Raw genomic sequence first — 13424 nt, forward strand, 5'->3', positions numbered from 1 at the left:
GTTGCAAATAACTGTTAACGGAGGTAGTATTTCTATGTTTTGCTTGAGAATATTAGTTTGAAAAATGAAAATATCCATGTTTTTTTCCAATAAAATTAATGTTGTTTAGGCCAATATTAGGTAAAAAAACCAGATTTAAACCCAGACAAAAATATCGGGTTAAACCAGATTACTTTCAAGTTTACCCAAACACAATTAATTTCAGGTCAAAACCTGATTTGAACTCAAAAATATTAAAATCAGGTCTAATCAGGTTATTTTCGCGTTGACCCGAACCCAAAAATATCAGGTTCAGGTTGGGGTTTTCAACCCGAATACTTAAATGGATCAGGTTCGGGTTGGGGGGTAGATTACCCGAAATCAACTGACCCGAACCCAAACCCGAACCCGACCTGATCTGTTTGACAGCCCTAAAAAGAACGGAAAAAATATTATATAAATGGTAGGACCAGTTCAAGAAAGGAAGTGTCCAAACTATTTTTGGGGCCGATGAAAATCAAGAGTATTCAAACTATTCTAGGATGGAGTATAAAAAAGTACTATAAGCAAAAAATGAGCTACACACCTCTTTTAATTCCATGAAACCACTCTGGCAAAGGTAGCCCCAGCAAGCATTCCTAACTCTTTCCCCATGTATGCCATAGTCTTGATGTTCTGCGAACACCTGTCATGATAGTATAATTAAGAATAGAGAAGCACAAAAGATATTGAAAAAATAACCCAAAAAGTATCTCAAACCTGATAGGCTAAGAAATTTGAAGTCCACAGCTCAGCGATGATAAAGTCAGTACAAATAGCACACAATTCCTGCAAATTCAAGCTTTAAGAGACAGGTACTGATAACTTTATTTTAAGATAGGATATATGTTAAGATAGAATTGCATAAAAGTGTGCAACACAAAGATTATCACAATGTCATTAAACATGGAAAAGGTAGATTGGGGAACTTATGAAGGTTAAAGTTATTAACTACCATGAAAAGTAAGATACCTGGAGATCAAGAAAGGATGCCGCAGCAAGAACACGGAATGCATTATTGTCATTAAGCTTAGGGTGATGACCATAAAGGTATGCCAATGAAATAGCAATGGCCTCCGCATTAACATTTGGATCATCTATCTGCAAACTTAAGACGGGGGCAGATGCTTCTTTCCAAGGACCATGAAGCATATTCCTGACAAGCAGTTGTGTAATAAGATAGAAGTTTTCATTAACTATCCAACATAAATTATAAGCATAGAAGCCATAAACAGTTCAAGAAAAATGAAAACAACTTCAGGCAACATTCAATTCTTCCTTTGTTCTGTTTCTCTTATTCTCATTATGTGATATTTAGCACATCTTTAGCACAAAAAAAAGGTCAAATTTACATCATCAGAAAATTTTATCAATAACCTAAGATAACCAGCAGTATAATCTCTATTTCTGTTAATGTAAAAGAGAAGCTAAAATCTGAACTATAGCAACCACTTCTTTAAATCAATTCCTTACATTTCTACCCATGGTCACTTGTTTGACTTGCATAAATCATTCCACACAAAAGTAATTGACAGGCTCTACATTGATCAGATTCTTCATTATACCTCAAGTATCTGATAATTCACTTTGGGTCAACATCATAAATATTTTTCACAGATAAATTGAGTACTTGAGTCCGACCAAAAGAGGAAAATCTGGCGCTATGCTATACCAGAGTTGAACACTTGGGGGGAAAGGATCACATATACAAAGGGCTAGAAGGGGAAGTGCTAAATTCATTTCCCTTTCACAAACGGAAACTTATAGCACATTATTAGCGCCATAGCAAGGGTTTGAAAATCAATTTTTTAAAACAACTATATATGAAGAATTCTCATGTCATGGCAAAGCAAAACAAGTAAAGTAAAGTAAAGTTTGTCTAACTTAAGCCCACAGATCACATAAAACATAGGACAGTCAGATATGGATACACTATATCAGGCAATAACTTTGACAATTAAACTGTATATTGCAACTATTAGCTATGTAATTATTATGATGCATTTACTATCTTGTCTATAGTCCTTCCCTAGGTTTATGTATATTTCCCTATGTAATTTGTAAATAAACGAATGCAATGATAATGGAAAGGCAGGCAGTATATTCCTACATGGTATCAGACAGCTAGGTTTAGGTTCTCATCTTCTTCTTTGTCTCTTCATCTTCCAATCCCCTTCTTCCCTCGTCTCTGCCATGGCAACCGATCCAAATCCCCCCAAATCCTCTGCCTTTCACCCAGCTATTGCTTTTAGTAATATCAAAAGCCTCATTCCTATTACTCTCCAAATGAAAAACGCACAATACTCCTCATGGGCCGAGCTTTTCAAAATCCAAGCTCATGCCTACGACCTTCTTGACCACATCATCCCTCTGGAAGAAAAAGACGATACCATTGATGCCGCCGTTTGGTCTCGTCTTGATGCCATTGTTTTACAATGGATTTATGGCACCATCTCCAACGATCTCATGAACACAATTTTGGAACCTAATGCTACTGCTTAACAAGCATGGAATCGATTGATCTTTCAAGACAACAAAGGTCAGCGTGCAGCGTGCTGTGCAATTGGAAGGCCTTCTCTCATCTATTGAATTGAAAATTTTCTCCAATATCTCCTCCTACTGTCAAGAAGTCAAAATGATTGCAGACCAACTCACAAACGTTGGTGCTCCAGTCAACAACCAACGTCTTGTCCTCACTCTCATCCGCGGCCTCCCAAAGTCGTATGATGGAATTGCTTCTATTCTACAACAAACTATCACCGCCGGCTCCACCTTACTCGCCGCCGGAAACGAGTCTGCTTCCTACCATGATGATGAAACCACCTCAATTGATACAAAATTCCTCCCGCTCCCATAATCGCGGAAACAGGGGCAATACCCACAACAACCGCGGTGGCCGGAACCGTGGCGGGGGTGGTCGCGGTCGCGGGCGGCACAACCACAACAACAACCGCAACAACCACCAGCACCATCGGGGCCCCAATTGACAGCAATCTCAACAACAGTGGGCAAATTGGCAGCAATATCCTCCATGGACCCCGTGGGCAGCCACAATGGGCTATGTTGCCTTGCCCCTATCCAACAACGCCTTGGGCTCGATGAGCTGGGCCTCGTCAGCAAGGAGTTCTTGGTCCAAGGCCTCACCAGCCACAACAGGCCTACTCGGTTCAAGCCCCCTCCTCTTATGCTCCAACCGACATAGCTATGCACACGCTCTCCCTCACTCCACCGGATGATGGGTGGTACATGGACACCGGCGCCACCTCCCACATGACGTCTCAATCAGGTACTCTCTCGTCTTACGTTAATTTGAGCAATCAACGTAATATTATTGTTGGTAATGGACATGGTATTCCAATTCGTGGTGTTGGTTGCACTTCTCTTCCCTCCCCACATCTTCCCTTCCTCCTAAATGATGTTCTTCATGCCCCTAAACTAATTAAGAATCTGATTTCGGTCAGAAAATTCACTCATGATAATTGGGTTTCCATGGAATTTGACACGTTTGGTTTTTCAGTGAAGGACCACCGGACGGGAACCACCCTTATGCGATGTGATAGCACCGGTGATCTTTACCCTCTCTCCACCGTCTCCACTCACGCCTCTCCTCCTTCGACATTTGCTGCCCTTTCTCCCTCCCTTTGGCACGCAAGGCTTGGACACCCCGGAGCTAATATTTTGAGTTCCTTAAAAAGGAACAATTTTGTCACTAGTAATAGAATTTTAGACTCCACTTTTTGTCCTTCTTGTCCCCTTGGCAAGCATGTTAGGCTGCCATTTTATGATTCTAATTCTAGCACTTGTTTACCTTTTGATTTAGTCCATAGTGATCTTTGGACGTCTCCTAAACTAAGCACCGCGGACCATCTTTATTATGTGCTATTTTTGGATGATTTTAGCAATTTTTTGTGGACTTTTCTTATATGCAAAAAAATCTCAAGTTTACTCCCATTTTTTGCAATTTCGTGCTCATGCTAAAACTCAATTTGAAAGGGAAATAAAGTGTTTTCAATGTGACAATGGGAAAGAATATGATAATGAGCCCTTCCGTACTTTTTGTACACAAAATGGTATGGTATTTCGTTTTTCTTGCCCACACACATCCTCTCAAAATGGCAAAGCCGAAAGAAAAATTCGCACAATAAATAATATGATCCGTACTCTACTTGCTCACTCCTCTATGCCTCCTTCCTTTTGGCACCATGCCTTACAAATGGCGACCTACCTTCATAATATTCTTCCCTCCAAAACCATTGATTTCAACTCTCCCACTAAAATTCTTTATCACAAGGATCCCTCTTACTCCCATCTTAGAGTCTTTGGTTGTCTTTGCTATCCTTTATTTCCCTCCACCACCATCAACAAACTACAAGCCCGTTGTACCCCTTGTGTGTTTCCTGGTTACCCTCCTAACCATCGTGGATACAAGTACTATGATATGTCGACTAATAAAATTTTTATTTCCCGACATGTAATATTTGATGAAACACAATTCCCCTTTGCCAAAATCCATACTCCAACAACTCACACCTATGAGTTCTTAGATCATGGTTTATCTCCTGCCATTTTGCATCACATAAGCTCCACCCCTACAGTCTAAACCCAAAACCACATTCAGGCCCACATCCCCTCTCCAACTCATGTGGCCCAAACCACACCCCAAAATCAAAACACTCCTCCTATCCAAGCTACAGCGACTGGCCTCTTTCCCCCTCTCAAAGCCCAACTCCTCCCTTATCTCCGCCCGAGCCAGTAACACTACTCAACCCACCCCTTCACTGCCGTTTTCACCACAAATGCAAACCCGCAGCTCTCACGGCATATTTAAACCCAAACGCCCCTTTAACCTCGACGCCTCCTCTTCTCCTTCTCCTCTTCCTCACAACCCCATTGCTGCCCTCTCGGACACGAATTGGAAAAATGTCATGTTTGATGAGTACAATGCTCTTATTAATACTAAGACGTGGGAGTTGGTGCCCCGCCCTCCTAATGTGAATGTTATACCTTGAATGTGGCTTTACCGCCACAAGAAAAATGCTAATGGTGATTTTGAGCGACACAAAGCTCGTCTTGTTGTCAATGGCAGGAACCAAAAGGTGGGAGTCGATTGTGATGAGACTTTTAGCCCCGTGGTTAAATCGGCGACCATCCGCACCGTCCTAAGCATTGCTCTATCCAAATCTTGGCCAATACATCAAATGGATGTCAAAAATGCTTTTTTGAATGGTGTCTTGATGAGACGGTCTATATGCATCAACCTCCCGGTTTTTGTGACAAAAGTAACCCGTCTCATGTGTGCCTTCTCAAAAAGGCCCTATACGGTCTCAAACAAGTTCTCCGGGCTTGGTACCGTCGATTTGCAAATTTTATCTCCACCATTGGCTTTATTCACAGTAAATCGGACCACTCTCTATTTATCTACTGCCATGGTAAGCAAGTTGCTTATATTTTTCTCTACGTCAACGACATAATTCTAACAGCATCTTCTAAGAGTCTTCGCAAGTCCATCATGGCAAAATTGAAATCGGAATTCGAAATGAAGGATCACGGTCTATTAAATCCCTTTCTTGGTATTTCGGTTACTCATCACTCTCATGGTCTCTTCTTGTCTCAACAATCCTATGCCGAAGACATCATCGCCAGAGCTAATATGTCATCTTGCAAACCTTCGGCAACCCCGGTTGATTCTAAATCCAAATTGAGCGCCAACTCCGGACCTCCGGCCTCTGATCCGACTCTCTACCGTAGCCTTGCCGGCGCTCTTCAATACCTCACCTTCACTCGACCCGACATATCATATGCCGTCCAACAAGTTTGCTTGTTTATGCATGATTCTCGTCAAGAGCATATGCAAGCCCTTCGACGGATAATCCGATATTTACATGGCACTCTCAAGCTTGGGCTCCATCTCTATCCTTCTTCTCTTTCGGGGCTAACATCGTACACCGACGCGGACTGGGGTGGCTGCCCAGACACGCGCCGCTACACCTCGGGGTACTGTGTTTTTCTCGGCGACAACCTTATTTCGTGGTCCACAAAACGACAGCCGACCTTATCCCGCTCTAGTGCCGAAGCAGAGTACCGCGGTGTAGCTAATGTAGTTGTCGAATCCTGCTGGTTGCGCAACCTCTTATTGGAACTTCGATGTCCTATCCAAAAGGCCACGATAGTCTACTGTGATAATGTGAGTGTTGTGTACTTAACAGGGAACCCGGTTCAACATCAAAGGACTAAGCACATCGAAATGGACATTCACTTTGTCCGAGAAAAGGTGAGCCGTGGCCAGGTTCGTGTGCTTCATGTCCCATCTCGCTACCAAATAGCCGACATTTTCACCTGCCGCATATCCTCTTTGAAGAATTCCGTTCCAGCCTTAGCGTTCGATTACCTCCCTCTACGACTGCGGGGGTGTATTAGCTATGTAATTATTATGATGCATTTACTATCTTGTCTATAGTCCTTCCCTAGGTTCATGTATATTTCCCTAGGTAATTTGTATATAAACGAATGCAATGATAATGGAAAGGCAGGCAGTATATTCCTACAGCAACATTAGCCATAACGGAGGTTTAATTGGCATATAAGCTAGTTGATTGTTCGGTATTAAACAACCATCAACATCATCATCAATGAGTTATAGCTAAAATCTCCAAATCAAATCAAGCTTACATCCAAATTCATGTAAGTCAACATCTATATGATTGTGTGTCTCCAATTTTACAACATAGCATATCAATCACCTACTTCTTGCCCTCTCACCGTATATCATAGTTATTGAAATTTTTATCAAGCGCCCCGACCACCTCAAAATACGAAAAAAAAAAATTGACGATTCCAATACAAAACATTCTCCAAAATTTAAATGCAAAAGTACGAAAATTGCAAAAGTAGGCATAAAAAGGGAAATATGAAACCTGAAATAAGAGCTGCGAGAAAGAATCAAGCGATGAAGATGATATGTAGAGTCCATAGCATTAACAACAATATCGGAGAAAACGCCATTGTTAAAACCCTCCAATTGAATGTGATCACACAAAGAGGCGAGATTACAATCGACAGCACGCAATTCGACGCTGCTCCGGTCACTAACTGATTGCTGCTGCTGCGGCTGAGGTTGCGATATCGGAAGCGACATAGAATGATGATGATGGTGCTGCTGCTGCTGTTGGTGTTGGGTGAACGAATAACAACGATTTCTTATTGATGAGTGGGATTGCTGCTGGTGGTGGGGTTGGTGATGCTGGTCCGCCATTGGTTATGGTGAGAGCATGAAAATCAGCGCCATTGTTGTCTCTGTAGGAATTTCGAGAGGGAGAGAAAGTGATTCGGTTTTTTTTTTTTTTTTTTTTTAAAGGGGATTCGGGGTTATTTTCGGTGGAACTGATATGATTTCATTAATGACAGTAGTGTAGGAAAATTCGGGTGATTGTCTTAGGAAAAAAAAATTGTCAGAAACTATCCGCATAATAGGTCATTTTGTGAACAACTACTCGCTTAAAATTTTTATCAAAAAAATTACCCACTGAATTTACATTACCCAGTTTGGTTTTCCAGCAACAAAATCCGGCGAGGTTCACTTTTGTTTTTTCTTCCAAAATTTAAACATGAAATGATGAATCAATCAATTAAGAAGCCAAAATAAGTGAATTTAACATCAATTTAGAAGCATTACATATTTCTTAATTAAAATCACAATTACTTTCGCCCTCTTAAATTAGGGAGATATTGTAAATTTTGTGCTTCTAAGGTGAGTCGTTGTAAAGGAGATTAGGTTGGTTGTTAATATGAGGTTTAAGCTTAAGTTTTGGAAGGAAAAAAAAATAAAATTCGGCCACATTTGCCAGATTTTGTTGCCGGAGAACTAAAATGGGTATTGCTACTCAAACTTTTTTAAATTTAGTGGGTAATTTTTTTATAAAAATTTTAAGCGAGTAGTTGTTGACAAAGGTGGGTAGTTCTTGACAATTTTTCCCGTAAAAAATTACAAGGATTTCAAAAAGGGAATAAAAAAGCTTTTAGATACTCCAATAATTTTGGTGTATACTTGTTATGGTCAATTACCAGTTGTTTTGGGTGTTTTTTTCCCTCGGGAGAGTTATACCTCGAAGATTGGTTGAGAAGCGTCTGTACCTGCAAAACAACGGAGACTCCGAGTGGTTGGAGCTCCGCCTCCAACGATCAAGTTAGAACGTGATGGACTAAGTAAAAAGTGCGGAAAAAAATAAAGGTGAGATCTTCTCCGATTTTGAGATCAGGAGATTTCTCTGTTGTAAGAGAATGTCAGTGATATTGTAATAAATTCAATCTGTCCTACAAATGGGGGGAATCTTTCTATTTATAGGGTCATTTTGGATAAAGTGTGCCCTTACGTAGGTCATTTGACCTAGATTTGATGAGCTGCCCGCACTTTTGGTGGTTTTTCGGGAATTGAGCCTTTGAAAGCCGTCATTCCTTTTGATGACAGTGGATTCCACATGTCATTTCGTAAATGGACAAATTTAGCCCAATATACGGTGGACACGTGTCCTATTCTCATTGGACCACGTGGCGGGGTAATTTTACCCAAAACATTTGCCCCTCACAGATGTGATGTGGCGAGCCACGTGGCATCTGTGACACTTGTCACTCATCTATTGATGGAACAGTAATTATTGTTCACCTTTTGGGGAATTTACCATGATGGCCCTGGAATTACCCCTCTATAAATAGAAACTTTGCCCCTCTCTTTTTCGCTCATTTACGAAAAAATCTGAGAGAATCTTTGACTTTTCTTTTAAAAAACGCTTTCGCCTGCCGCTTGCTATTTGCCGCCTGACCCAGTCGACTTAATCAACTTCCAGTAGTACCTCTTTCAGGTAATCGCCTGCTCTTTCTCTCTCTTTTCAGTTTCCTTTCATTTCGCCTGTGTTTGTTTCTTTAAAAATGGTATCACAAACACACTAGGCACGGCCTAGGATAGCTGTCAGCTGGTCACTTGGGACGGCTGAATCTAGAACTAGGGTTGTCGCCTGTCCTAAACTGGTCTCGCCAACGAATCCGTTGATCTGTGTCTATGCAGGACACTATGGCTAGAACAAAAAGGACAGCCCGACGACCTAATGATGAAGAGGACGGAAGTCCTATCAGGGTACCCAGGAGCGAGGTTTCTTACTACCCATCCAGCGTCCCAATGACGCTGAATGACTCGATTCTGGGTGGACAAGAAAATGATTCCAGCGAGGAGGCATTCGGCTCTAAAGAGGGATCATCTCAGTCGCACTACTACAAAACCCATGTAATCTCGACACTATAGCCTCGATACTATGGAAGACCGTCAACAAAAAAATAATTCGCGCCTCACTCGACGGTTTTTTTGTGTCGTAAACATGGATTGACAATTAAAAGTGTCGAATTATCACGTGGCCCTCATGGGATAAAGAGGCCCGGTAATCTCAAGCCCATGAAATGAAATTTTAGGCGGATAAACAAACTCGCTCAATTGAAAGTTGCAGCAAAAAAAAAAAACGAAAAAAAAAAAAAAATTAAAACAAAACTCACGCACTAAAACTCTCACAAAATCATCAGTTTCCTCTCCTCTAGCTAGTTAACTTTTGAGCCCTAACTTTACCCTCTCTTTTGATTTCATTATTCACTTCTACAAACAATTGCTTCCAATCGCTCATCCAAGTTCTGATCTTTTGAAGGTATTGAAGGCGTCGTTCGAAGTGCGCCTACGTTAAAGCATGTGTGAATATGCTTGTCACTCATAGGAAGTAGGAATTGACATAATACAATTAGGGACAAGGAAAGTAGGGAGCCGCCAACAAGTTTTTAAGGAACTTGTAAACCGTTCACGTATCATAAAAGGCAACCACGATAAAGGGACAACGATAGACAACAACGATTGACCCGTGAAGGTTACACCCCATTCATAATCCATGAGATTACTAAATCCATATGGTTCGGAACCACAAAAGGAGGATCGGGGATGATGGTACGAAGTGAGTCATGGAGTCACATTTGCCCGTATTGGCCTCTACTCGATTCTTATAGTGAAAAGTAATTCATGCGATTTCAAAGGCATGCAAACAAAGATTCAATTTACTCCAAACTATTTTAATGCTAAATTGGTTGAATATTAATTCAACATATAATTCTAAAATATTTGTGATCACTTGATTAAATAACAAGATTAAAAGGGAACCTAAACCGGTTGTCCAAATTATCTTATTAAGCGTGATTTTCAATTACATATTCCCTTTAAACATGCAATATGGTGATCGATCAAATAGAATAAACATCAATATTGGAAGCAATTCAACAATAATAGCGTTAGTCAAATCAAATATAAAATAACTTAATCATGATACTAGCAAAAAGAAAATAAAATAAAATTAATTAATTACTCACATTCCGCGCGTTCCTTTAAATTGCTACATCATGAATAAACTGTTAGAAACTTCAATAAAAAATATAAAGCAAATAGAAATTAAATTAAATTAAATAAAAAAGTAGAGTGAATTTGGTCCAAACCCTCAGTTATTTGTACCTTTCACGTCTTGGTTTAAGGACGGAACCTCGGGTGTTGTATGGACTCCTTGGAGTGCTTAAGGGAAGAATTATGTAATTAGGAATATAGGTTTAAAGCTTAGAATATGAGAGAAAGAGAAGAGAATAATTTTTGGTGTAAAAGAGAGAAAGAGAGAAGGATTTGATGCCCCGAACTACAGAGATGAGGGTCTTATTTATAGGGAAATTGAGTAGAGGGAACACGCGGAACCCTAAAAAGATAAAAACCCTAAAAATTAACACCGCGACACGGCAGAAAACACCGTGACACGGTGCCAGGCACCGTCAGACGGGGGAAAATCTCGTGACGCGGTGGACAACTGGAGTTACACGGGAAATATTTGACCTACGGGAAGTGAAAACGCGTGAAGGGTTTACGCGAAAAAGACACGAGAAAATTCCGTGACACGGTAGTGTCCACTGTAGCACGGTACAGTACACCGTGTCACGGTATGGGAAAATACGGAAATTACAAGGAAAGAGCACGGTGAGAAATACCGTGTCATGGCAGCAGGTACCGTGTTACGGCAACAAGTACCGTGCCACGGTGGAATTTAACGCGAAAAAGCTTCAAAAATGGCACTGTGACACGATGTACAGTACCGTGTCATGGCACTAGGCACCGTCAGACGAGGGAAGGCACCGTTATACGGGGCACACTCCCGTGACACGGTGCTTTTGTACTGTGCGCGGTGATTCCAGTTTTTTACCCATTTTTAAAATCATCATAACTTTTGATCCGTAACTTGGAATAAGGCGTATAATATATCATTGGAAAGCTTATCAAGTCTAATTTCTAACCCAATTAGAATAAAGTAAAAATAATTTTTATATTTTAAGATATGGACGTTTTAGTGGAAGGGTGTTGGTTTTGGGCCGAGTTTAGTGTTTTGCTCATATCTTTTTCGTTATAGCTCGGAATTGGGCTTATGATATATGATTGAAAAGCTTATTAAAATGCCTATCTAATCAAATAATAGTTGGATCAAAATAAAAATATCCGTAAAATCAGTTCCGCTCGGTTTTGTGATGTGGACACGAAAAGTGGAAAATAGGTTATGGTTTAGGGAAATGAGCTAGAAATTGGATTGGTTCATGAAATATATTGGATAGAACATGGATTTAAGAACTCCAAATATTAAATACTCAACCCGACCAATAATGGCGGTGAAAGGTGTTCATTATCGGGTTTGATTTTGGGGTGACATTTTTAGGTGTCTACAGGTATGTGTTTTTTTATTAACATTTAATTATCGTGTAAATTAAATTGGTTTTAGGGTTTAACTTATGATTAGTGTAATTAATTACGAAATTTGCTGTTAAATACGAGTTTGAATCATGGTTAAATTACAAATTACATTTACAAATTAGCTAAATATTTAGATTTGTTCCTTCCCTTTAATTTTCCAGTTTATGAATTGTCAGTTTTCAAAGATGAATGAAATTAACATAGGTCGTCATGAATTTCCAGTTTTTTCATCTCAATTGCCCTTCAAATTATCAGTTTGCATTTAGAGTAATTTGTTAATCAATTTCGAATTTCATGACCCATAATCAATTATTGGGGTTAATTGCAATATAATTGAATGTTTGTCACTTTCGAATTTTATGACCCATAATCAATTATTTAGGGTAATTTGTTATTTAGATATATACTGGTCATGTTGCTTACAATTCTTTTTCAAAGCCCTTAAGTGTCCAGAGAAGAGAATTTGTTAGGCGGTATTTATTTTAGTGTGTTTTGTGTCTGCCTAAAATGATTATAAATTGGCTTTGTGTGTGTGTGTTTTTTTTTTCAATCTGTTTTTTTTTTTTACATAGTTCAATATTTGAGTAAATTAATTTATTTTGTTCTCTGGCTCTTCAAATGTTAAACTAAGTGAAATCGGCTGTTGGGCACAAAGTGAAGGGGACAACAACAAACAAGATCATCTTAGTAACAAGTAGGATTAGGCTTGAATCACACTTGTACTCTTCCAGTTGATTCAGGTAACTACTAATAACCTTTAAGACTTATAATTCAATGTATATGTCTATGGATGCATAATATGATATTTTGAATTCATATGCCTTCTCATGATTTTATAACTATCATGTTTATTCTTTGTTTTTACATTTGTATTTTTTTTTGTGGGTAAATGAGCCATCGTTTACTTAACTAATCATAATCATAAGTTAAAAGGTTATTGAACTTTGTCCTTTAATTACCGTCATTGATGCTTAGTTTATACAAATTTTTTAGTGATTTCTTGGTATTCCATTTAAATTGATTCCTTTTTCCATATTATACATAGAATGATATACTTATAATGATGTGAGTATGTAATAGCAATAGTTGAAGACATGTGCAGTACTCATATATGGCTTGTGACTAATAAATATCATGTTTTAAGCTGTTTGGTTGTTTAACTTTTAAATTAATTTATATTTCTTCTATATTCATTTGTAAGTCATTTTTTTAATAAAAAAGTAATAATGATATGAGTATGTTGTAGCAATACTTTAAGACATATGCACTACTGTAGGCGTCGTTTGAAGTGCGCTTACGTTAAAGCATGTGTGAATATGCTTGACATTCATAGGAAGTGAGAATTGACATAATACGATTAGGGACAAGGAAAGTAGGGAGCCGCCAACAAGTTTTTAAGGAACTTGTAAATCGTTCACGGATCATAAAAGGCAACCACGATAAAGGGACAACGAAAGGCAACAACGATTGACCCGTGAAGGTTACACCTAATTCATAATCCATGAGATTACTAACTCCATATGGTTCGGAACCACGAAAGGAGGATCAGGGATGATGGTACGAAGTGAGTCATGGAGTCACATTTGCCCGTATTGGCCTCTACTCGATT

The 13424-nt window shown here is 39.3% G+C and overlaps 1 protein-coding gene across 2 annotated transcripts in view; it reads right to left on the reverse strand.

The window, feature by feature from the left end:
- The window catches only part of LOC110694021, a 40129-nt gene extending 32484 nt beyond the window's left edge, over positions 1–7645 (reverse strand). For both annotated transcript variants that reach the window (XM_021871182.1, XM_021871181.1), the window contains exons 1-4: positions 6933–7645; positions 991–1174; positions 739–807; positions 566–664 (exon numbers count right to left, since the gene is read on the reverse strand). In XM_021871182.1, the coding sequence (XP_021726874.1) occupies positions 566–664; positions 739–807; positions 991–1174; positions 6933–7270 (690 nt within the window). In that variant the 5' untranslated portion in view covers positions 7271–7645. The remainder of the gene's footprint in view (positions 1–565; positions 665–738; positions 808–990; positions 1175–6932) is intronic.
- Positions 7646–13424: the final 5779 nt, after the last annotated feature.

The sequence above is a fragment of the Chenopodium quinoa genome, unplaced genomic scaffold (genome assembly GCF_001683475.1).
Source record: "Chenopodium quinoa cultivar QQ74 unplaced genomic scaffold, ASM168347v1, whole genome shotgun sequence".
Lineage (NCBI taxonomy): Eukaryota > Viridiplantae > Streptophyta > Magnoliopsida > Caryophyllales > Amaranthaceae > Chenopodium > Chenopodium quinoa.